Source organism: Sorex araneus, chromosome X (assembly GCF_027595985.1).
Source record: "Sorex araneus isolate mSorAra2 chromosome X, mSorAra2.pri, whole genome shotgun sequence".
NCBI classification, from domain to species: domain Eukaryota; kingdom Metazoa; phylum Chordata; class Mammalia; order Eulipotyphla; family Soricidae; genus Sorex; species Sorex araneus.
This window is the reverse complement of record NC_073313.1, coordinates 56,566,962-56,594,035: the sequence shown is the minus strand read 5'-3', so window position 1 is coordinate 56,594,035 and position 27,074 is coordinate 56,566,962. Positions and strand designations below refer to the sequence as shown.

Below are 27,074 nucleotides of genomic sequence, written 5' to 3'. Positions count from 1 at the left end.
CATAACTGGGATCTAAAGTATATTGCATTAAATTTTATTTTACACTTGGTAATAATTATGTCTTACCTCTCATTAGTAAAACTTTAAAAATATTCTGTGCTAATATAAGAATTTACCTGAAATTGGCAAGGCCTATATATGTAAATTTTTTATTCACCTATACTTTATATAAACCCTGTGGTTAACAGAGTTGTTCATGATAATTTGTTGCAGGCATTCAGTAATCCAACACCAATCTCACCACCATCACCTTCCCTCCACATTTGTCTCCAATTTTCCCAACCACCCCTTAAGCCTATCTCCATAGCAGATCCACAGTAATTTATTTTATATTGCTTAATAGCAATAAATTGCTAATAGAATTATCAGAAAATATTTCCTTGACTTAAAACCAAGCTCCTGGAAGCGCACAGCTGCTTTGCGGCTGCACAACATCTTAAAGCCTATTTCTCCCTCTGGGAGAACCTGGCAAGCTACCAAGAGTTTTCTATGTTGGGTTCCATCCAATCTGGTATACTGATGTAGGATAACACTACTGCTGGGTTTTCAGTGATGTAGAGTTTGGAAGTGTTGAACAATGTACTCCAGGAAATGCAGAATTAAAAAAAAATAATCTTTATTTTTTATTGAATCACCATGAGATACAGTTATAAAGCTTTCATGTTGGAATTTCAGTCATACAATGATCAAACACCCATCCCTCCACCAGTGTACATTTTCCACCACCAATGTCCCCAGTTTTCCCCCCACACACACCGATCCCACCCTTCACCTTGCCTATATGGCAAACAATCTTCCCCATACTCTCTCTCTACTTTTGAGTATTATGGTTTGCAATACAGATACTGAGAGGCTATCATATTTGGTCTTTTATCTACTTTTGGCACACATCTCCCATCCTGAACTATCCCTCCAACTATCATTGACTTAGTGATCCCTTCGCTTTTCCAGCTGCCTTCTACCCCAGCTCATGAGGCAGGCTTCCAAACATGGAGCAATATTCCTGGCCCTGTCTCTATTGTCCTTGGGTGTGAATCTCATATTAGGTTATTTTATATTCCACAAATGAGTGCAGTCATTCTATGTCTGTCCCTCTCTTTCTGACTCATTTCACTTAGCATGATACTCTCCATGATTATCCACTTATAAACAAATTTCACAACTTCATCTTTCCTAACAGCTGCATAGTATTTCATTGTGTAGATGTACCAAAGTTTCTTTAACCAGTCATCTGTTCTTGGGCACTTGGGTTGTTTCCAGATTTAGACTATTGTGAACAGTGTTATATATAATGAACATACAGGTGCAGATGTCATTTCTACTGTGCTTTTTTGCACCCTCAGGATGTATTTTCAGAAGTGGTATTACAGGGTCACATGGAAGCTCAATTTATAGTTTTTGAAGGAATGCCCATACTATTTTCCCTAAAAGCTGGACCAGTCGGCATTCCCACCAACAATGAAAGAAGAGTCCCTTTCTCCCCACATGCTCATCGTCACTGGGTTATTTTGTTGTTTTAGATGTGTGCTAGTGTCTGTGGTGTGAGATGATATCTCACTGTTGTTTTCGAAATGTAGAATTTTTAACTATCCAGAACAGTTGGAGTTAAATTGTTAACTGGGAGCAGTTTTGTTGTGTGGACGTGAGTGTCACCGCTTTCAGAATTGTTGGGAGAAGTAGCCCATCTCAACGCCAAGAATACCTGGAGATTTCAGCCACAGTGACCCATATAACTGGACTCATGGCAGGTTAATTTCTCAGTGAGTCTTCATCCTGAGATGGTGGTATGTGGCCACAGCCATGGCAGCAACTTGGAATGTGGGAGTGAGTAGCTGCTGGGGCTTTGGGCAGGCATTTGCCTGCCCCACTCAGGAGTGCCCAAGATGTCTCAATCAAGAGTAGATGTCCAAAAAAATTTTGTGACTAGTTGATCTCTTTTGAGATTTATTTATGAGTCTCTGGAGCAAGACTGATAGATGAATTTACATGGTGCCAGAGGTGAATCATGTGCATAACAGCTGGAACTTCCAGAAGCTCAGAGAAATCGAGGAAGGTAGCCCATCCTGACTACGAGAAAGCTTGGAGATTTCAGTCATAGAGACCCACATACCTGAATTTTCAGCAGGTTAGTTTCTCAGTGAGACTTGGTCCCAAGATGATGACATCTGGCTAGAGGCATGGCAGTGACTTTGGAGTGTGGGAGTAAGTGGCTTCTGGGGCTTTCTTTCGGCAGGGACTGGTCTGCCCCACTCTGCTGTGCCCTGAATGGCTCAGCAACGAATGGATTGTAGGATAACATTGGTTTGTCCTTTCTGCCTTGCCACAGGGAGCTCTGTGTTTATCTGTAACCTCTTTCTTTGTGCTCTGCTTCCCCACCTGGCCAATCACCTGTATCTTCTAATCAAACTCTGTTAACTTGTAAATATTGTTTTTCTCATCTCCTTATGTCCTTCGTATAGTTAATTCAGAGCAATGTCCTTTTTGTATAACACAGAAAGACAGGTAATGCTATGCTTTTGTAACTTGCGAGTTTATTGACTCCAAATAATATTCACTATAGGGCATCTTTTTTCTCGACTTAAGCGTCAGTTGCCCTTACCTCCTAGCACCCCAAAAGTAGGGTCCCGACGGGGGACTGGGTGGACCCAAGGCAAGCTGTGTGTTACCCTGGCATCAAAATGGGCCAGATCAAAGCGCCATAATGCTTAACTATAAGTTAAGAACATGATCATGGATAAATTGTGTCATGATCCAAAAAGTAACTGGATTAGGATCCGGCTAGGGTTAGGATAGACTAATCTGGCCTGAGCACTGTAATCTGAGATCTATAGTGAGATGTCCCCAGGATAGCAATCCTACAAGATTAATGTATCTCTTACTGTGTCCATGCAAAATGATTGATATTATAAAGAAGTAGAATTAAGATGGATTTTTAAATGGCTGTTGGACTAAGGAAAGGAGAAACATACCCTAGGTGGTATTTCACTCTTGAGCAGGTCTTCTGGCTGCAGGCAATCAGGAAGGGATTTCATATGTTGATTGTGCTACTTAGACCTGGGTGCGGTTGCTACCACCAAGGTTTGGAGGGTGTGAGGGACTAGAGAGACCAGGACAGCAAGTCTGAGCTTGGAGAAACTAGCAAGAGGCACAGGAGGAGAAGAATGTAGAGGAGAAGAATGTAGGAGCAGGGTTTGGGGGAGAGGAATCAAGGAGAATCTAGGGATCAGGGACAATCACAGGGAATACAAGAGAAGGAAAAGAGATTCAGGGAAGGAGAGTCAGAGGAGAATGGAGATGAGATTGGAATAAACTGCAGTTGACACAAACCAGCCTGGCCCTCATTTTCTCCCCTGTCTGCCCATGGCATCGGTGGTCCCTAGGTAGGGAAGCAGCCCAAGACCAGTGAACACAGGTGGTGAAAGACTCACATGCTTCATATTCATTTTATGAATACACATGGATGTTTAAAACAAATTTGCTGTTACTTGATCTCTTTTGAGATTTTTTAAAATGTCTCTGGAGCTGGTCTGTTAGATGAGCTTACATGGTGCTAGCATAATTGTAAAAGGGGTTGACTTTTTATGAAATGTATACTTTGACTTTATTTTTTAAGTATTGTATTCTTTTGATATTTAAAATCTTTGTCTTTTCATGTGCCTTTTCTACCATTTTTAATAATTCTTCCTCTTCCTTTATCAAATCTCTTTTGGCTATGGCTGTTCCAGTACTGAAAGCAGTCATCCATAATTTCCTTGACTTTAGAAATTGTATTCCTTCTAACAGATTTGTTCATTTACATTGTTAATTTGCAGTATACTTTTTAATCTGTTTGTATCAGACAATTATAAAGAGACCAACCCACATAGGAAGAAATTGACATGTTTAGTAGTAAGAGAGGTGAATATTAAAAGATGCTGTTTGGATGGGGGATCAGTTTCCCTTCTAGAGGGGTATAAGTGTGTGTGTGTGTGTGTGTTAAAAGGAATGAGATAAAATTGACCATTTTAGTGTTCAGGCATGCAGTAGACCCCTGAATGCTGTCCTGTCCTTGAGAACTTCCTGGATCCTGAGCACCTTGACATGTAGTGCTAGTGACTCCAAGCACTACAAGGTATGGCCCCAACAACAATTTAAAAATTACCACCTTAATGATTTTTAAGTAGACAGTACAGAACAAAGATGGCAATGACAAAAAAATCAAAAGGAACAAAAAACATACATTGGTGTACAAACATGTATGGATAAACAGCAAAATTTAGGACAGGAGATTGGCTGTCTTCCCCAGGGACCCTCGGAGGGGATGGGCTCCAGCTTCCCTCCCTGCCCCAAGCAGAGCTCTTGGGAGCCAAAGACTTCTGGAGCCTAGCCACAGCCATGCTCAAGGCCCCTCTCAGCACGTTTGGACGAGCCTCACGCATGAAGGAACCGGTAGAGGAACCCAGGTGTGTGGGACCCGGGGCTGAGACCTCCAAGCCTGCTTGGATCGGGACTGGGCCTCTTCTGCCCAGATTTCCCATTTTCCAGTAGCTAGTTGGTCACACCCAGGGACTGCCCCCGACACCATGTAGTCCCATCAACAGCCAACATCCAGAGACTTAGAACCAAGCTCCCGGAAGAGAGCGACGCAGAGAGTCTCTTGCCCGCATGCTGGCCGTCTTCCCCGGGGCCCCTCGGAGGGGATGGGCTCCAGCTTCCCTCCCTGCCCTGAGCAGAACTTCTGGCAGCCATAAACCTCCAGAGCCTAGCCACAGCCATGCTCAAGCCCCCTCTCCAGAGACTTAAAAGCAAACTCCTGGTAGCGCACAGGCCGCTTTGTGGCCGCACATCTTATAGCTTACTTCTCCCTCTGGTAGAACCTGGCAAGATACTGAGAGTTTCCTGCCCACATGGGAGAGCCTTGCAGACTCCCCATGGTGTATTCATATGCCAAAACCAGTAACAAGCTGGGTTTCATTCCTATGACCCTGAAAGAACCTCCAATGCAGCATCATTGGGAGGGATAAGTGGAGAGAAGCTTCTAAAATCTCAGGACTAGGACGAATGGAGACGTTACTGAGACCGCTCAAGAAATTCAACGATCAACGGGATGATGATTCTTATATTTAATATGCATCATCATCATCATAATGCATATTAAATATAAGAAGAAAATAACAATTGATACATAAATGATGGAACCTTGATACAATGGAATACTGTCAGTCATGTAATACTTTGCAAGCCATTAATTTTTCTAACATTGTTTAAATTTAGAAACCGTTTTTGTTTTGGGGGTCACACCCGATGGTGCTCAGAGTTTACTTCTGCTCTGCACAAAGAATCACACCTAGTGGACTCGGGGGACTATATGGGATGCCAGGGATCAAACTCTGGTCCACCATGTGGAAGGCAAGTGCCATACCTGCTCCATCCCCTAAAACCCCCCTTTAACTGATTATTTTACTATAGAATGGTTTAGAAATCCTGGCGTGTTAGTAGTAACAAACTGTTGAAAGATAAGATTTTAAATATTTTAAACATTTTATTTTTTATTTCATATTTAAATTTTCTCTGAGAAATATTCTTGTTATAGTATTTTGGTAGAGAATGCTCAACACAGGAGCTTTGTGGTAAATTGGCCACTTCCAGCTTGAGACATCTGTTTTGGAAAGAAATTTAGTATCATGTTAGTAATCTGAGAATGATTATATCCTTTACCAAGTCTGCTTGTAAGAATTGTTCCTATGAAATAATCCAAGCAACTTATATATACATGTAGTTACCAGAGTGATATTTATAGTGAAAAATTAGAGTGACTTTAATGTTGTTTGGTAGGTGTAACCTCCCAAACTATGCTCAAGGGACTCGGGCCACTCAACCTGGCTTCGCAGATTCAAGTTATATGGTTGAAGCCAACAATGTAGTGCTACTAGTGTCCAGTGATATTGAAGGCCAACAGGGCAAATGAAGTACTGTGCAGTTAGTTTTGGATATTAGATTTTGGGCCCAACACATGCAATGCATGCATCCCAGCCCTTTTAGTTATCTCCTCACAATTTAATAACTCATTTTATAATATATTTTTCTGTAATTTAATGACTGCAGGACCTGTCAGGAGGTAGCACTAGGGAATGAATGTGTTTTATTAAGTTTTTATGTTTTATGGTCCTAGGGATCAAACTTATAATGCCATACATGCAATTCATGCACTTGTACTCTATCATTGAACTGTACCAGCAGCCCGATTAGTATCTTATATTCCACTTCAGGACATAGTACAAATTTTGTATATTTGTAGTTAGGAGGTTTTGTACATTGTACTTGAAGGGCTTGATAAAGAAAGATCCCTTCTAAGTCAACCCATCCTTATTGAAATAAAGAATACTTTTACTTTTATTAGCACAATTGATTTTAATTCTATAAAATTTTATATATATTCTTTGGTGTCTCTCTTCTTTCACTGGGTAAAATGTCTTAGAGATTTATCCAAATTGTTGCAAGTACGAGTATTTTTGTTCTTTTTATTGCAGTATAGTAATATACTGCAGTAAATTATATATAGTAATATACTGTAATATACTGTATATTACTGTATATAGTAATATACTGCCTCGGAGAGCCTGGCAAGCTACCGAGAGTATCCCACCTGCACGGCAGAGCCTGGCAAGCTACCCGTGGTGTATTCAATATGCCAAAACCAGTAACAACAATAGGCCTCATTCCCCTGACCCTGGAAGAGCCCCCAATACAGCAGCGTTAAGAAGGACAAACAAGGAGAGGCTGACAAAAAATCTCAGGGCCGAACTAGGCTGCAAAAACGAAGAAGGACAAAAATGACTGTTCGCACTTTTAACTCACATACGCTGGCATCAGAAGCATCCATTGAGGACCTGATGGTGCAAGCACGGATGATCCAGTACAACGTCATTGGATTTACCGAGAAGAGAAGGCATCAAACACATCACACCATTTTCAACACTGGAGAAGAACTGTTCCTCGGAACATGCGACAGTAGAGTCGTCAGTTGTGTCGGTGTCCTTGTCAACATGAACTTAACCATGTGCATTGATTCGTTGAAATGCCTAACAACCCGAATTGGATGTTTACATTTGAATAGATGTGGCTCATTGCCGGCAGTTTCTATCTTCGTCATCTACGCACCAACATCCAACTATGACGAAGAAAAAGTTGAGAAGTTCTGCATGGAGCTGGAGAAGTTCTGTAAAGAAGACCACAGCTTCTACAAGATCATTGTTGGTGATTTTAATGCCAAGATAGGACCTAGAAGGTCACCCGAAGAACTCCACATTGGGACCCATGGCCTAGAATGGAAAGAACAGGATGAGAGACTGAGTTCATAATGTTGACCAAGACCATCCATGGTAACTAGCAGTTCCAGAAGGCCAAATCTAAATATTGGACATGGGAGTCTCCCGGTGGATACTTCCACAACAAAATTGGCCACATCATATTCAATTGATGGTTTTGCCTGACCAATGTCGCTGTTGTCTCAAAATTCCAAATGGGATCAGACCATCGTTTCCTTCATGCAAAATTCTATGTCACGGAGTGGGGAGAAAGGGCTACAAGTTTAAGAAGAGAACTCCCAGAATGACCACGAACTGGGAGCTCTTTGGTACTACTGCAAGCAATATGAGAAGATGCCATTGTTGACAACATCAATGAGGAATATGATCGACTGGTTCAGCACCTCCATGATTGTGCGAGGAATGCAGAGAGAGAGAAAGCCACAAAAAGTCGCCTGTCTTCAGAAACTCTCAAGCTCATTCACCAACATGGTCTGGTCTGAACCTCAGGCAATCACAAGCTAATATCCGAGCTTGTAAAGCTGTGCAGAGAAGTAATAAGGGAAGACCTTAAAGATAGAAGAGCAGCAGTGTTAGCCAATGAGGCAGAAGCCAAGAAAAGTATTCGCAACAGCCGCCTGTCCTTTGCCAACTATAAGACTAAGATGACTGCCCTTCGATGTCTTGATGGATCTATCACATCTTACAGAAGGGCAATGAAAAAGGTTATCCATGTCTTCTACTTGGGTCTCTTTGATAGCCACATACACCTGCCCACATACCAAATTCCACAGGATGGATAGGTCGTTCCCAGCGTTCTCCGTTCCGAAATCCGACAAGCCATTTTGTTAGCAAAGAAGCATACAGCACCCGGTCCAGACAAGGTCATACCTGAACACCTGAAGAATCTGCTGCCAGTATTCGTCAATACACTGTCTCTGCTCTTCACATGCTACCTGTCTGAATGCAAGATTCCGTCCCAATGGAAAACCAACAGGACTGCCTGTTGTACAAGAAGGGAGGCATCCACGACTCGGCAACTATCGCAATCTGCCTGTTGTCTGTCGTCTACAAGTTGTTCACTCAAGTCATCCTGAATAGAATAGGCAGAACAGTAGATGAAGGACAAACATGTGAGCAGGCTGGATTCCAAAAAGGATTCAGCACAATCGACTATATCCACATGGTAACCAAGCTCATTGAGGTCTCGCAAGAGTTCAAGATGCCGCTCTGTCTAACTTTTCATTGGTTTAAAGAAGGCCTTTGATTCTGTTGAGACTGAAGCAGTCATTGAAGCCCTAGCCAAACAGTGTGTTCAAACTCAATACATCAGGATCCTCCATGAGCTGTATTACGGATTCACCACCAGGATCTCACCATTCTACAAAGAAGTGATCATTGACGTAAAGAGAGGGGTTTGGCAGGGCGACACCATTTCAGTGAAACTCTTCAGTGCCACTCTCGAGAAAATCATGTGACAACTGGAATGGGAAGGAATGGGAGTGATGATAAAACAGTCAGCAACTACACAATCTCTGCTTCACTGATGACATTGTTCTCATAACACCAAATATCAGCCAAGTGGCATGAATGCTGGCTGACTTCGACTGTGAGTGTGGAAAGATTGGATTGCAGCTGAATCTCACGGAGACATAGTTCATGGTAAATGGACTAGTTCCTGATGTTCCACTTGCCCTCAGCAGAACGAACATATCCAAATGCAGCAGTTATTTGTACCTAGGTTGGAAACTCAACATGACAAACGACCTCGCACCTGAACTGTCCAGGAGGAAGAGAGCAGCGTGGAACGCCCTCAAGAGCATTGAAGAAGTGGTTAAGAGGATGAAGAACCTCCGGCTCTGGGCACATCTTTTCGATTCCACCGTTCTTCCTGCACTAACATACGGCTCAGAGACCTGGGCTCTATGAAAACAGAATTAGAAAAAAAATGAAAACAGAATTAGAATGATATTTGGGCATCCCAAAGATAAATCAAAAGAGCTATGCTTGGACTACCACGTTTCACTCAAGTGAGAGAAAGAATCTGGAGTTTCTGTGTCATTTGGTAAACATATGTTTAACTTTGTAAGGAATTCCCACTTTTTTTCTAAACACTAACAATATATATTCTTACTGGCACTGTCCCTGAAATCTCTAAGTTCTTATCCTTATCAGTGCTTGATAATATTTCATATTAATCATTCTTGTGGATACATAGTGACCTCAAATAAGTGCTTCTTGGTTTTAACTTTCTGGGGAGGTGCACAGCCAGCATGGTGCTTGAGAGACCATACTGTACTGGGTATCAAATTTAGATCTCCAGCATACAAAGCTTTTTTCCCAGCCCTTGAGACACCACTTTGGCTAAATATTCATTCTTTTGAACAAAAAATTACATTTGGGGACATTTTCTAAGCTCATAATCCGAAATCCAGAACAAAATTAAATTGACATACCCACACTACACACTGTGTATTTTGTGTGTGTGGCATAACTTTTAATATTGAAATTTGGGAAATAACCTGTCTGGTATTAGATACAGTCAAAATAATGAAAAAGTGCAATCATTCTAAATTGTAATAAAAGCAAAATATGAAATTGTATATAGAACATATAACCAACCATAGAGAATGATGTTTATTAGAATAGGCTAGCTGAGCTGGAGAGATGGTATAGGGGCGTAAAGCATTTGCCTTGCACATAGCCTATCCCACTTAAATCTCTAGTGGTGCATATGGTCTCATGAACACAGAACAAGGAGTAAGCCTTGATTATTGCCAGGTATGACCCAACTCTCCTCTCCCCCACATAAAATAGACTTCAATTTATTTTATTATTATTATTTCTCCACGGGCTGCCTGCAACTGGATGCTGCTGTGTAGCTCTAGGCTGGTGCCCCTGAACAGTTGTGTGAGGCTCGGGTGGATCCAGAGCACTGCTACAAACGTCCTTAAAATAACATTTTTAAAAAGCCTTCTTACAAAATATTTTGGTTACAAATTAGGTAATCCACATAGTAACAAACCTGCTCCTAAACACTGCTGTTGTTTTAGGGGCCAACCACAGTGATCTCAGGCTGGTTGTGTTGGGAGGGGGCAGGGTCATGCCTTCGTGGTGGGGACGCCTTAGGGTCCCAGGGTGGGACATGGCATTGTCTGGCGCCGAGTGTCCCTTCAGGAGCCAGCAGTGCGTGGACGCCCCAGAGCTGGGCCCTGACAGCACAGGCAGCCTGGCCCTCACCTTTGCGGCCTGTTGGAAATCCGTCTTCTCCGGGAAGTTGAGGCCACTCGCTATCTGAGTTGGTCTCTGCAGCCTCACGCAAACCTTGCTTGGCTGGACATTGGCGTGAACCAAAACCAATGCGGTGCAAATTCCCGAGGAGCAACTTCCACCTTTCCCAGCTGCGTGGTCTCATGTGCAAATACACCCAAATATAACAGACTCCAAGTCTGCAGAGAGCCATCGTGCACGTGGCATGTTGTCCTTTTTATGGAGAAATGCAGTGCATTCATTTAAAGATTACACTAAAAGTTGGTCCAGGGGCTGGAGCAATAGCACAGCAGGTAGGGCTTTTGCCTTGCTCGCGGCCGACCCGGGTTCGATCCCCAGCATCCCATATGGTCCCCTGAGCACCACCAGGAGTAATTCCTGAGTGCAGAGCCAGGAGTAACCCCTGTGCATCACCAGGTGTGACCTGAGAAGCAAAAATAAATGAATAAAGCCAACAGATTCTTTAAAAATAAAAAGCTGGTTCATTCTTGGATGAGTTGTAGCTTGTGTCCTGCAGGTTGCCGGGGCACCAGGGCTCCCTGGGGCAATTTGACGGTCACTGGACACTTGAAGGTCAGCCTCCATAGGGGAACAATGGCTAGAGTTGATGAGAACAGGTGTGGAGCACCTGGAAGGCAAGTGTCTCAGAGGGTGTAAGAACCTTAATGAACATGTCAAAAGTTCTTGCCATACGCTAGGGTATTTTAAAAAATAACAAGATACCATCAAGCTTACTCAAAATCCCATTTAAAATAGGGAATTTATGACCCGGTGCCACATCAGGATTTTAAGGACAGGTCTCTGAGTGCCAGTAGGTGTCTGCAAATGGGCTCCGGTCCTGAGACATGCCACTTGCCCGGAGTTGTTCAAGTCACCTCCAGAGATTGGAAATTTGTATTGTAAATTCCCAGAAGAGCCTGGCAAGCTCCCTGTGGTGTATTCAATATGCCAAAAAACAGTAACAATAACATTCTCATTCCCCTGACCCCGATAGAGCCTCCAATCATTGGGAAAGACCAGTAAGGAGAGGCTGCTAAAATCTCAGGACTGGGATGAATGGAGACATTACTGATGCCCACTTGAGCAAATCGATGAACAATGGGATGAAAGTGATGATGACAATGATGATTATTATTTTTGGCTTTTGGGGTGAAGCCCAGCGATGCTCAGGGGCTATTCCTGGCTCTGTACTCCAGAATTGCTCGGAAGACCCTATGGGATGCAGAGGATCAAACCCAGGTCAGCCATGTGCAAGGCAAATACCCTACCCAGTGTACTATCTCTCTGACCCCTCAATTTTTTTTCCTTTTGGGTTATACCCAGCGATGCACAGGGTTTACTCCTGCTTCTGCCCTCAGGAATTACTTCTGGCAGCAGTTGGGGGACCATTGGGATGCTGGGAATCAAACCCAGGTCAGCTGCATGCAAGGCAAACACCCTACCCTCTGCGTTATCGCTCTAGTCCTGAGACCCCTCAATTTTTGAGGTTTCTTTTAACTCACTGGTACATCGATCTGAAAATTCTGGGGCAACCTTAGGAGTGGGGTGGGTCAAGTACCCAGCAGCCACACACATATCCCACAGCTGTTGCCATGCAAACCATAAAAATGGCCCAACTTTGAGTGGGGAGAAGGGGACCCTTCTACACTGCTGGTGGGAATGCCGAATGGTCCAGCCCCTTTGGAAAACAATATGGACGCTTCTCAAAAAATTAGAAATTGAGCTTCCATTTGATCCAGCAATACCACTTCTGGGAATATATCCTGGAGAAACAAAAAATTATAGTCAAAATGAGATCTGCACTTATATGTTCATCGCGGCACTGTTTACAATAGCCAGAATCTGGAAAAAAACCCGAGTGCCCGAGAACAGACGACTGGTTAAAGAAACTTTGGTACATCTATACAATGGAACACTATGCAGCTGTTAGAAAGGATGAAGTCATGAACTTTGCATATAAGTGGATCAACATGGAAAGTATCATGCTAAGTGAAATGAGCCAGAAAGAGAGGGAGAGACATAGAAAGATTGCACTCATCTGTGGAATATAGAACAACAGAGTACAAGACTAATACCTAAGAATGGTAGTATACAACACCAGGAGGTTGGCTCCATAGCTTGGAAGCTGGCCTCACACACTGGGGGAAAGTCATCCCAGATGGAGAGGGGAACACCAAGTAATATGTGATTGGAGATCCTGCGCGGGAAGGGAGATGCATGCTGAAAGTAGACTAGAGACTGAACAGGATGACCACTCAATACCCCTATTTCAAACCACAACACCCAAAAGGAAAGAGAGATATCAAATTGAAATGCCCTGCCACAGAGGTGGGGTGGGGTGGGGGGATGGGACTGGGGGTGGGAGGGATACTGGGTTCATTGGTGGTAGAGAATGGACACTGGTGGTGGGATGGGCTATCAAACATTGTATGAGGGAATAACAAGAACAAAAATGTGTAAATCTGTAAAAAAGAAGAAAAAAGGAAAGAAAATGGTCCAACTTCACTGCTTCACTACTAATCTCTGCAGAGATGCCAAGCTAACGAAAAAATACAGGTACACTGTTTTGGGGACTGAAAACTCTGAAGTCTACTCAGAGTTGGGACAAGAACCATTCACCACCCTTCTGTACTGCCAGAAGCCTTAACAGTCACACCTACATCACACAACCACTGCCATGTAAGCAATGCCCTAGCTTCACTACTAATATTGGAAGAGATGCAAGTCAAGCACCTGAAACTCATCTGCCCAGTTCTACAGATCCTGGACTTACTGTATACACCTCCAAACTCCCAGAAGGAGCACACTATAGTAGCTGGAAAATTAACATAAAAGTCAACTAGGTTTAGTAAACAAAAACAACAGAAGGCTGAACAAGCAACAAGCAGCTTAGTGAGCCCTCAGACAATGACTTTAAGGACCCCATAGTGAGATATAACAATTTTCGCCAATTTTCTTTTACTGAAACATTTTTAATAATTCAGTTAACCATTTTGTTTTAATAAGCAATATAAAATAAGTTGTTTTGTCTGGAATGCATACAAGCTTGAGATATAGGTGGTAAACTGGAGGTAATGGTAAAAGGAAGATCACATTGGAAATGGGATTGGTGTTGGAACATTGAGTGCCTGAAACAGCTGTATTATGAACAACTTTGTAAACCACGTGTTTAGTAAAGTTTTTTAAAAATGTTTCTTTATATCTTTGGGTGGTTGTACTATGTATTTTTTCTTTTATTCTTTTGTATTGGGGGCAACAATCATATTAACATTTTAAAATAGCATAAAATATTTATTTATTTATTTATTTTGGTTTTTGGGTCACACCTGGCGATGCACAGGGGTTACTACTGGTTCTACACTCAGGAATTACTCCTGGCGGTAGTCAGGGTATGGGACATTGGGATTCGAACCCGGGTCGGCCGCGTGCAAGGCAAACACCCTACCTGCTGTGCTATCGCTCCAGCCCCATATTTTTATTTTTAAGTATGTTTTATTACTTTATTTTTTTGCTGTTTTTTGGGGAGCCACACCCAGAAATGCTCAGGGGTTCCTCCTGGCTCTGCACTCAGGAATTACTTCTGGCGGCAGTTGGAGGACCATAAGGGATGCTGGGAATCGAACCCGGGTCGACCGTATGCAAAGCAAATGCCCTACCCGCTGGATTATTATTCCAGCCCCAAATATTTGTTATTTTAAATAATTTTTTAAAACATACACATTTGGGCAGGAATATGTAAGAAGTAGAATACATGCTTACCATATGTGAGACCCTAGAGTCTGTCCCAAGCACCAAAAACTGAGTTATGCATAGTTTTTTAAACTTTTTCATCACTACCTGGCAGTGCTTGGAAGCTACTTCCAGCATAGTGCATAGGGGTCATTCCTGGTGTGCTTCAAGGGCACCAGGAATGTTAATGGGGATCAAATCCAGAATTCTCAAATGCCAAGCATGCAATCCAGCCTTTTGAGCCATCTGCCTACCCAACCCTCTCAGTTCAACTTTATTTCATCTTCACTTAAAGATTGATTTTATGAGTCAGAATGATAATACAGCGTGAAGGGCATTTGCCTTGTACATGGACAACCCAGGTTTGATTCCTGACATCTCATGTAGTCCCTGAGCACCTCCAGGAGTGATTCCTGAGTGTAGAGCAAGGAGTAATCCCTGAGTACTGCTGGGTGTGGCTTGAAAATGCAAAATAAAGCTTGATTTATAGAACACAGACATTTGTAATAGTTTCAAAACCAGGGAAATTTAAGTAATAGAAATATTTATAATATTGTTAATTCAAGTTACATAAAGTTTTGCAGATTTTGCTTGTTTTATTTTTTTTCTCTTGGCAAAGGGCAATTTATTTTGAAATGTTGCTTGTGTTTGTTTTTGGGAATCATTTTTGTTTTGGGGAAACATTTTGTTTTTGGGAAACATTTCTGTTTCCCAGATTTTGCTTGTTTTAATATCAAGAAATAAATTCGACATTATACATTTGATTTTTTTTTGTTTGCTTTTTGGGTCACACCCAGTGATGCTCAGGGGTTACTCCTGGCTTTGCACTCAGGAATTACTCCTGGTGGTGCTTGGGGGACCATATGGGATGCCGGGGATCGAACCCGGGTCGGCCGCGTGCAAGGCAAACGCCCTACCCGCCGACATTATACATTTTAGACATCTGTTCTATCAATGATCTATATCCCCAGCTATATATTATAACAGAATTAATTATAAGATAAAATAATAAGAAGAAAATTTCCTATATGAACATTATGCAAGTGAAATAAGTAGCAAGAGCATCTGAGAGTAGTAATATTGGATGACATAGATTTATTGTTACTTCCTTCAGGGTTCAATTTTCTTAATATTAAGACTTCATTTGCTATAGTTTATATTTACATATATTCCTACTTATGTTCTGAATCTACTTGATCAAAAGGTCTAAGGAAGTTAGCTTTATTGTAAACACTTTAAAATCTGTAATTAATGCCTTCAACAAAATTGACATTCTAAAGCTGACATAATCTGTTGACTCTCTTTTGAACAATATACAATTGAACAGTATACAATTAATTCATTATGACAATCCTATAGAGAGTCAAAACAATGGAAAACACCCTTGAGAGTACAAATACATTATTATACTTAATTTGTCATCAGTTATTAACAAGAATTTTTCAGATCATAATATTTACTTTTCTGCAAGATCATAATATTTACTTTTCTGCAAGAGCGTCTCTTGCCCACACACCTGGCTGTCTTCCCCGGGGCCCCTCGGAGGGGATGGGCTCCAGCTTCCCTCCCTGCCCTTAGCAGAGCTCCCGGCGGATGAAGACCACCGGAACCTAGCTACAGCCATGCTCGAGGCCCCTCTCCACACATTTGGACAGGCCTCACGCATGAAGGTACCGGCAGAAGAACCCAGGTGTGTGTAATCCCATCAATGGCCAACATCCAGAGACTTAAAAGCAAGCTCCCAGAAGTGATATCTTGTAGCCTGCTTCTCCCTCTGGAGGAAATTGGCAAGCTTCTGAGAGTTTCCTGCCCACATGGGAGAGCCTTGCAAGCTTCCCATGGTGTATTCATATGCTAAATCCAGTAACAAGCTGGATCTCATTCCCCTGACCCTGAAAGAGCCTCCAGTGCAACATCGTTGGGAGGGCCAAGCTGAGAGAGACTTCTAAGATCTCAGGGAAAGGACGAATGATAGGTTTCTGAGCCCACTCGAGAAATCGACGATTAACGGGATTTCGTGATTCGTGATTCATGTGGATATTTACTTTTATGAATTATAGTAGTAATTGAATGAACTTCTCAGAAGTAGTAATGAAATTTGGTCCTGATTTTCCATTTTTTCAAGTACAACCATAAAATTGTATAAATTAGTATATCAAATGAACAAGAAACTTCCATCAGTGGCAGAAAAATCACTGTATCTGTGACCTGTGTGATCATTTAATGAATTTAATCTAGGTACATAATTTATTTTGAATTTTAAAAAATATATTACAGATTTTATGTTCTATGATCCTTTATTCTTATGCATTCTTTTTCTGCAACATTGCTTTCTTGGGTTTCTTTAAATATTTACTTTCTGCTATTTTTACTCTCAAATTATAAATTGCATGAAGAATATACTGTTTCTTCTTCTGAATACCTGATATTCTAACATCCAGTCCAGGACAGAAGATAAAATAGAGCGATTCAAGAAAGCCGTTGAGTACTATTCCATCACAACCAAACTCTCTTCACTGCCAGTGGGACCCTCCTCAATTCTAGGTAAGGACTAAGTTAGCCCCTCAAGAACTCCTAGACCAAAGTGGAATTACTTGATATTATAAGCTCCTCCTCTAAGTCATTCTTGTTCAGTAGACATTCTCCATTTGTGATTTCCATGTAAAAGGAAGGCAACAAGAGATAGAGCCCTGATTTGTGAATTTATAGATGGGATCCATTGCCACTTCCTCAGCTTGGGCTTCTTCTGGCACTAATCACTTTTGTGACTTGGTGTATATGAAATTGTCCTCCCTTTGAAGTCAGGTCTGAGTATGAATTACACCTCTGTTGCTTACTAGCTATGCCATCTTGGCAAGTTACATTTTATGGGTTGTGGCTCATAGTACCTATTTTATGGGATTGTTATTAGGTATAAAATTTATGTAATCTCCCTGGCATAGTACAATATAGCTATTGCATAAATTGTAACTTATTGTTAATAATAATTATTGATGTGATATGGATTAGAAGAAGGCAACATGGTAGAATTATTAGTATTGGCTGAAGTATCACCTTTCTCTTGGCTTCAGGTTGTCGGAATAATCGACTTGGAAATCCTCCCATTCCACAAAATCAAATGGGAACAATCCCTGCTGGAAAGCCAGTGGTGAGTATCTTATACATAACCTGAGACCATTTATTAATACTAGAATTGGGTTGCTTCCCAATTTTTATAATCTGAATTAAGGAGTTAGGATGTTTCTGTGCTGTCAGAATATTAAGGCCGTATATAACTATGTTATTTTCTCAACCTGACACAGACTATTGAAAGAGTATTCTTTTTCAGTGTTTCAATTCTCTTTCCAAATCATACCTGCTAGAGCATTGTGAAGGTAGATTAGCTAATGTAAGAGAATGGTTCCAGGGGACATGATTTGGTCCATTGTCCTGCCTCTGGAGGATTCTGTCTGCAAATCGCTTTTAGAATTATTTCTTGTTATTCTAAATAGGTTCTTTATATCCCAACAAATCCTTTTACTGGCACCATCCACTATATCACAATTTGTGAGGGAATCATCTTGGAGTCTTATAAAGTGCTTAATAGCTTTTCTGTCTGTTTTATCCTTTAGTTCCCTCACCACATGTCCCAGAAAATGAAATATCCACCAACATTCCCAATGGGACCCAACTCCTCTCTACTCTTCTCCCCCCAAGCTTTGGGGGAACCCCAGGCTTTTTCTGAGGATCCTATGCTGCAGGACAACCCCTTTGCAAATTGGGCTGTCCCTTATGATTCCTCTGCATCCCAGTTTCCCAGTTATCTGACTTCCAAAGGCTCACCTTCTTTGGGACCAGACTCTTCCCACTCCTCTTCCTCTGATGGTGATGAGCCAAATGGACCCAGTTCTGAGTAAGTATCTATCTGTTAGATACCCTGATGAACAGCCTTCGGAAGCATCTGTATTTTTCTTCTGGTAATCTGGGCAGGGGATATGGGGAAGAGTATGCTCATGGCTTTTCTCCTTAGCTCCCAGCTCTTAAGAGAACTAGGAAAACTCTATGCTTGACTACTTACTTTATGCTCATTTTGACCCTGTATACATCGCAGTTTTCAGTTACCCAGGCAACCAAAAGGCAGTTTAGCAGCTGATTAAGGAAGCCCTGGTATGGGTATACTATATATATCATGACATGTACTATATATAATATCACAATATCATATATATCATTTGTAAGTTTTTGAGGTATTGTGGGTAGATTGTAAAAATAAAAAAAAGAAGATTTAAAGAGTTGAGATATTGAAACAGTTGAACAGTTATATTGATTATTAACTAAGAACAGGATTCAAAGAATAGTGTTTTACATTAGCTTCTTTGTTCTTGGCTTATTCCTCCAATAATATTCTTTATTACAGATTATTCCTAAGAAATGGAAGTTGAGGTTTCAGTTATATATTTTTTTTATTTGAGGGCCATACTCAGATCTTGTCCTATGTTAGTGTCAGGGGTTGCTCCTGGCAGTTCTTGAAGGACCATCTAGTGCTGGGAAACAAACCTTTGCTTCCTGCATATAAAGCCTGCACTCTAGTCCACTGAGCTATCTCTCCTTACCCCAGTTAAAATTATTTTCTTAAACTATATGCAGACTCTAAATGTACTCTCTATTATATATGTGTGGCAGTTTGTACACTCTTTTGTTTAAGGGTGAGCTCAGTCTCTGTTTGAGGTATGTGGTCTACAACTGAGTGCCCCTGACCCTCTTAAACATGCCCAATTTCAAGATTAAGGGTGATTACTGTGACTTTAGATCATTTAGGTTTATGTAATGTGAAAGAAGTCAGGAGGGAAGTGATAACCAGTGAGAAGAAAGGTATTTGGTCCAGAGGTTTATGATTCCCTGGGAAAAAAGAGCAGACTTCTTGGAATTTTGTTATCAACCTCCTTTCATTCTTCTGTACTGTATTTCTAAAAACTTTTAGTCACGTCACAGAAACACCTCAGCAGCAGCCTGGATGGGAGGATCCAAATGGTGACAGGGGATCTTGGGTACAGCCTGTGGATGCTGGAGTTTCAGATACCAACCTGGGTAATGGTGAACCACACATCCCATCTCTACTGTCTATGTCTACGAGGAACCACATGGACATCACCATTCCACCTTTGCCTCCAGTAGCTCCAGAAGTTTTGCGAGTTGCTGAACACAGACACCGAAGGGGTCTTATGTATCCATATATCTACCATGTCCTTACTAAGGTGAGAGAGTACATTGGCATTTGCCTCCCTGGCTCTTAACATGTAGTTCATACTTCCTTGAACTGTAAGTTACCAACAAAAATTGTTGGTATCTGAAGGAAAATTTTAAAAGTTCAAATGTGTTGGGTCCCCACATTGTATTGAGGGCATCAGGTGAGTCAGGATCAACCAGCTTTGAACTATGCAGTAAATGTGGCCCCCTGGAGAACAAGTATAATTATGGAATTTTAAAGTAGATAAAGCACTAAGTTCGTGGATTCTGGTGTCAGGATAAATACAGTGCAAGCAGAGACTCTTTGCTCTTAATTTTTCTGTCTTCTTTTACCACTCCAACACTCCTCTCCTTCAGTCTTACTATAAAAATCAACAAAATGTCTCAGATGAAATTTTCCTATTTAATCAGCTATAGTCATAGCAGATTTCACTTTATAATTATCATTATAATTTGGGCTACTCCAAGCTCTGTGCTCATGAATTACTTTGAGAAATGCTCAGGGGACGTTGTGGTACTGGGGATTGAATCCAGGCCTCCCACATGATAGCAGAGAGTTTTAAAATGAAATGTAGAGGCCGGGGAGAGAGTAGAGCAGATAGGATATTTGCATTGCTCTTGGCTGACCCAGGTTCTATCCGTAGCATCCCATATGGTCCCCTGAGCCTGCCAGGAGTAGAATGCAGAGCCAAGAGTAATCACTGAGTGCCAGCAGATGTGGCCTAAAAGTCAAAATAAATATATATTTTAAATAAAATGAAATATAGTTCTAAAACTGGCTATGGTTGGGGTCAAAGAGGTAGTTCAAGGGACTGAGTGCATGATTTGTAGGCAGGAAGATTTTATTCAATCCCTGGCACTACATGATCCGCTTAGCACCTCTGGGAGTGAGCCTGAGTGCAGAATCAGTTGTAAACCTTGTGTACAATTAGATGTGGCTCAAAAATCTAAAACTGGGTATGGTCAGCTGTGCTAGTCATATTTTTGTGTTAGTCTGAAATTTTGCCTAAATGCAATTAAAATTTTTGACAGGCTACAGAGGCTATGTATAGTTCTTATAGTAATGATTCTTTTTAGCTCATTTCCAAACCTTGAGTATATTCACTTTAGCCTTTCTTTTGAAATATTTTCTTTTTAGGGTGAGATTAAAATCCCTGTATGTATTGAAGATGAATGTAACATGGAGCTGCCTCCAGCTGCTCTCCTATTCCGGTCAGCTCGTCAATACGTATATGGGGTCCTTTTCAGTCTTGCAGAGACACAGAGAAAAATGGAACGTCTGGCTATACGGCGGCGGCTGCCTATAGAAGGTAAACATAATTTTGACCATTTTCTTACAGCTTGATGTAGAGCAAAAATGTCTATGCAAGTACTTCATACTTTCTTTTTAAAATTTTTTTTCTTCATACTTTCTTTATGAGGTAAAAGGCCTTACCATAACATTGATGTTTGTGATTTTGGTGTACATAGTTACTGCACCAAAGTACCAAAACCCCCTCTTTTGTCCTTATCCCCATTAATCCACTACATTCCTCCCCACCCACCCCACAACTGATAAATTCAGTTCTGTTATCAGAAGCCACGGGTTAATTTTCACTATATACTGATAATGTCTTTTCCGCTGCTTTGTTTCTTTATATTTCATATATAAGTGACATCATCCATTGTTTATCCTTCTCCCTCTGATTTACTTTGCTTAACATGACACCTACAAATTCCATTGTGGTTTCAGCAAAAGTCAAGCTTTGATATTTTTTTATATATGAATGGTAGCCTATATATACATATGCATGTACATACATATACATATACGTGTATGTAGATGTATATATATATGTATATATACCACATTTTCTTTATCCACTCATCTATCATTGAGAATTTTTATGGTTACCTGATTTTGCCTATTGTAAGTAGTACTGCAGTGAACATAGATGTGCATATATTTTTTGAATTAATTTTATTTTGCTTTTTGAGTCATATCTGGAATTGCACAGTGGTTACTCCTGGCTCATGCACTCAGGAGTTACTCCTGGTGGTGCTCAGGGGACCATATAGGATGCTGGGAATCGAACCCGGGTCTGCCGAGTGCAAGGCAAACGCCCTACCTGCTGAGCTGTCACTCCAGCCCTGTCATGTGCCTTTTGGCTATTCGAATTACTATGCAATTTTTATTCAATGTCGGGTGTGACCCAAAAAGCAAATAAAAACATAAATAAAATCATGTTAGATCATATCATGACCATAAAAGAAACTTCAAAAACTCAAAATAAGAGGAAGTTTCTCAAATTAATTAATAAACCTACATAAACTTGTAGCTAACATTGCATGTAATGATGAAAGATAATGTTTTTCTCCTAAAATGAGGAGCAAGGCTAGAATTCTGGAATATCTAGCAACTTTAGTTAGGTAAGAATGTGAAAAGAAGGCATACAGATCAGAAGAAAAGAAATGAAAATGCACCCAATTGTAGATGGTCCGTGTTAAATATCACAAGAGTGGACTGGTGATATATAGGTCAACAGAAGAACATTTGCCTTGCTCTATTGTAAGTAATATAAAAAAATAATTACAAAATAGCTAATAACTGTGGCACAAAGCCTTTATTTCTTTTGTTGTTGCTGTTTTGTTGTTGTTTTGGAGTCACATATGGTAGTGCTCAGGGGCTACTCCTGGATCAGTACTCAGAGGACCATGAATTACTGGGGATCTAGCCCAGCCCACTGAGCTATCTAGCCCCACATCTTGCTTTCTTTATCTGTAAAATAAATAAAATAAAATACTGTGATCAAAATACTTCTCTCTCAGGACTGTTATGAGAAATAAATGAGATTTATATTACATGTAAAGTATTTAACATATAACAGGCTTCTGATACATATTACTCCTGTTATATCTGCTAACAAAAATTATAGCAACAATAAAGAAGTATGTTGTACTGAAACGTTCATTGTGATTAACTACAGAAATTCTCAGAGATTCTCTAAAGCCTGTTTTTCCCTCAACTTGTGTGTTGTAGTTCCATCAGTGATCCTTAAAGAATGGTCTGCCTATAAAGGAAAGTCACCTCAAACTCCTGAGCTGGTATCTGCACTGACATTTCGGGAATGGACTTGCCCAAACCTCAAGAAGCTTTGGCTAGGCAAAGCAGTGGAGGACAAGAACAGAAGGATGCGGGCCTTTCTGGCCTGTATGAAGTCAGACACTCCCAGTATGCTCAATCCAGCTAATGTCCCCACCCATCTGCTGCTCATGTGCTGTGTACTCCGGTAAGCCATGTGACATACAGGGAAGTAACCAGGCATTTCTTACTTCTTTGACATTTCCTTTAAAGTAAGTCTTCTCATGGTATTAAGGAATAGGTAAGTTTTTATTTAATTTAGGTTTCACAAATATGGAAACTGCTGATACTCTCTTCAATTTATCTTTCTCTATTTATGATTCTGTCATCAGTCCATGCATGATCCCTATTTTGTTTATTTATTTTTATTTTTTGGTCACACCCAGCAGTGCTCAGGGGTTTCTCTTGGCTCTGCACTCAGGAATCACTCCTGGCAGGCTCCGGGGACCTTATAAAATGTCAGGGATCGAACCTAGGTTGGCCACATCCCAAGGCAAGTGCCCTACTCACTATACTATCTCTTTGACCCTAATCCTGTTTTATATTTGGTTTTATATTTTTTTGCCTTCCTCAATCTTTAGTCCTGATCCAGTTCTCTTTTCTACTACTGGTTTTCTGTTCTTGGGCACTTATTTGAGGTTTATGCAAGCCACCTTCCATATATTTATACATACATATCTATGTAGTCTATAATGTTGCTTTGCAGATCATTTTTATTTATTTTTCACTCTTCTTTAGATATGGATATTTTGATATGGTTCATTCCTTTTATTTTTAATTTTTTAAAATTTAATTGAGATATAGTTACAAAGCTTTCATGTTTGAGTTTCAGTCATACAATGATCGAACATCTATCTCTCCAACAGTACACATTTTCTACCACCAATGTCCCCAGTATCCCCCCTTTCCCAACCTTCCCCCTGACTCTATGGCAGACAGTTGCCCCCATACTCTCTCCCTACTTTTGAGCATTATGGTTTGCAATATAGATACTGAGACGCTATCATGTTTGGTCCTTTATCTACTTTCAGAATACATCTCCCATCCCAAACGATCCCTCCAACCATCATTCACTTGGTGATCCCTTCTCTATTCCAACTGCCATCTCCCCCAGCTCATGAGACAGGCTTCTAAATATGGAGCAGTATTCCTGGCCCTTGTGTCTAGTGTCCTTGGTTCATTTCTCCTAATTGCTGGATTAATTGCTCCAACAAATACTAATATTACAGTATTTTATTTATGACATTATAGATGTTTGCTTCTAGTTCTTAGATATTAGTTTGTAGTCACAATTTTCATTATCATGGCTTCTTAATTTTTGATAATTCTGAAAATTTCAAGTATTATATTTTCAAAAATTTCATTTCCTTGACTATAAATGAAGCCAATCTATTTATAATCATTTATAATCATTTATTTTCTTATTCTCTGAGAAAGTATTTTTGCAGTTTTTATTTATGTTATTCATCTTTTTCCTGTCTATTATATAATTTTATTGTCACATATGTGTGTGTAGCTAATATACTTTCCAGCAGTTAAAAAGATAGTACAGGAATTAAGGTGCTGCCATTCACATGGCAACTCCACTTTGCTGCGGTTGGTAGTGGTTATTTATTTATATTTTTGCTTTCCAGACCATTTAATTGGTTGTTATATACTTATTTTTTTTAAATTGAATCACAGTGAGATGCACAGTTACAAGGTTGTTGATTTGATTTTAGTTATGTAATCTTCCAACACCCATCCCTTCACCAGTGTACATTGCCCACCACCAGTATCCCGTTTCCCTCCCACCCCATCCTCTGCCTGATTCTGTGGCAGGCAGGCACTTTTCTTCTCTCTCTTTCTCTCTCTCTCTCTTATAACCACACTTTGATTTCCCAGCACCTCATATGTTCCCTCAAGTACCACCAGGATTGATCCCTGAGCACCAGCGGCTATGGCCCAAAACACACACACATGCATATATGCATATTATATATATACATATATATATATGTACATAGCACTGTTGTCCCGTTGTTCATCTATTTGCTTGAGCAGGCACCAGTAATTCTCCATTGTGAGACTTGTTACTTTTTTTGGCATATCGAATACACCACAGTTAGCTTGTTGGTAGTGGAGGCAAATATTGTGCAAAGAGGAAGACAATCTCTACAAATTACTAGAGAAGAATATACTATTAAATTTTAAAATAGAACAGAATTTAGTGTCAGTTTTGGCTATGTTCCTTTTCATCGTGGATAGGTCACTTTAACCTTTCTGAGCACTCATTTTCTAAGCATTAATAATTGGATAATTGGATGTGATAACTCTCAGAGTTGGAGAATCGAGATAATGCTTGTCGAGCTATATCACATAACAGATTCTTAATATGTGTTCATTTTCTAACTTCCATGACATTAATATTAGTGATTTTAAAAGCATTTCCATTAAGAAGTATAAGATTTCCTTTTTCCTGGCTCCTAAGTATTTTCTTGCATTATCCCTGCATATTAACTCTGCAGTAACATATTTTGTTTATCTTCTTTCCCCAAAGTAGCTATTTTGCCCATTTATTTGCATCCATTTTTTTCTGAAACATATCCAGAAACATAAGAATAAGCCTAAAAAATCCTTGGGAACAACTATAGTAGCTATCACACAGAATACTCTCTAATTGATAAATAGAAACTACATTTTTACTCCATAGCCCCTTATCAACTTATTCATTCTTGATTTAGACACATTTTTGACAATTTGGTCATCTAATTTCCCTTGACTCAACAGATCAGAAACAGCACATTGTAAGGGAGGTGAGGCAGGTAGTAGACTGTTGTTCAAACCAGTGCTTGTGACAGTAATAGTAGGCCTGTTGCCTAAAAGCAGGGAAAAGATATGAAGATTTTTTCAACTTCTTATTGAATCATTCTGAGATACAGTTACAAAGTTGTTCATGATTGCTTTTCAGCCATACAATGTTCCAACACCAATCCTTCACCAGTGCATATTTCCTCCCACCAATGTACCTAGTTTCCTTCCTGCCTCCAAAGCCTTTACTCTCCCGGATTCCTTTCCTTTAGTTGCAATTCTGTTACTGAAAGGTTATCATTGTATATTTTTTCACTTCCTTTCAGCACTCAGTTCTTGTCTGAAGTGACAATCTCCAATTATCATTGTCATGTGGTCTCCTCTCTGTCCTAACTGTACTCTTACAACAAGCTTCCTACCATAGACTGGTCCTTCTGACCCTTGTCGTTGGGTATTACTCTCGTAATATTCTAATGCAATCTTAGTATATTATTGTCATAATATTTTTATATCCCACAAATACAATCATTCTATGTTTAGCTCTCTCCTTCTGACTCATTTCACACAGCATGATACTTTCCATGTCCATCGCGTATAAGCAAATTTTATGACTTCCTAATGGCTTCATAATGTTCCATTATGTAATGTGGTACTTGGGTACTTGGGTTGTTTCCAGATTTGTGAATAGTGCTGGAATGAACATTGACATGTACATGGCTTTTCTGCATTGTGTTTTTGACCCCCTAGGGTATATTCCCAGGAGCAGTATGGCTGAGTCCTTATGGAAGCTCAGTTTCTAGTTTTTTGAAGAATGTCCATATTGTTTTCCAAAAAAAGGTTGCACCAATCGATATTCCTATCAGCAATAAATGAGAGTCTCTTTCTCCCTGCATCCATGTCAGCACTGGTTGTTCTTGTTCTTTTTGATGTGTGCCAGTATCTGTGATTTGAGGTGATATCTATGTTTTGACTTGCATCTCTCCGATGATTAGTGATGTAGAGCATTTTTTCATTACCATCTTGCCATTTGTATTTCTTCTTCAAGGAAGTTTCTGTTCATCTCTTCTCTCCATATTTTGATGGGGTTCAATGTTTTTTCCTGTAATGTTCTACCAGTGCCTTATATATCTTTGATATGAATGCCTTATCAGATGGGTATTGAGGAAATAATTTTCTCATCTGTGGGTTGTCTTTGTATCCTGGTCATCATTTCCTTTCAGAAAGTAGGAGAACCTTTTTAGTTTAAGGTAGTCTCACTTATTTATCTTTGTTTGTACTTACTTGCTCAGTAGTGTTTTATCTTTGAAAATGCCTTTAGCTTCAGTGTCATGGAGAGTTCTGCCTACATTTCGCTCTGTGTACCTTATGGATTTAGGTTTGATATTGCAGTCTTTAATCCATTTTGATTTAACTTTTGTGCCTGGCTTAGAATGAGATCTGAGTTTTTTGGGGTTTGTGTTTTTGTTTTGCATGTAACTGACCAGTTTTCCCAGCACCACTTGTTAAGGAGGCTTTTCTTTTCTTTTCTTTTTTGCTCCTTTATGAAAGATAAACTGATCATATACCTGAGGGTCTGTCTCAGATATTCAACTCTATTCCATTCATCTGAGGGTCTGGCTTCATTCCAATATCATGCCATTTTAATTACTACT

The 27,074-nt window shown here is 40.3% G+C and overlaps 1 protein-coding gene across 2 annotated transcripts in view; it reads left to right on the top strand.

Annotated features, from left to right (window-relative positions):
* Positions 1–27,074, top strand: part of FAM120C (family with sequence similarity 120C) — a 432,369-nt gene that overhangs the window by 349,711 nt on the left and 55,584 nt on the right. For both annotated transcript variants that reach the window (XM_055123233.1, XM_055123234.1), the window contains 6 exons: positions 16,727–16,829; positions 17,357–17,433; positions 17,897–18,177; positions 19,246–19,519; positions 20,650–20,821; positions 22,531–22,780. In XM_055123233.1, the coding sequence (XP_054979208.1) occupies positions 16,727–16,829; positions 17,357–17,433; positions 17,897–18,177; positions 19,246–19,519; positions 20,650–20,821; positions 22,531–22,780 (1,157 nt within the window). The remainder of the gene's footprint in view (positions 1–16,726; positions 16,830–17,356; positions 17,434–17,896; positions 18,178–19,245; positions 19,520–20,649; positions 20,822–22,530; positions 22,781–27,074) is intronic.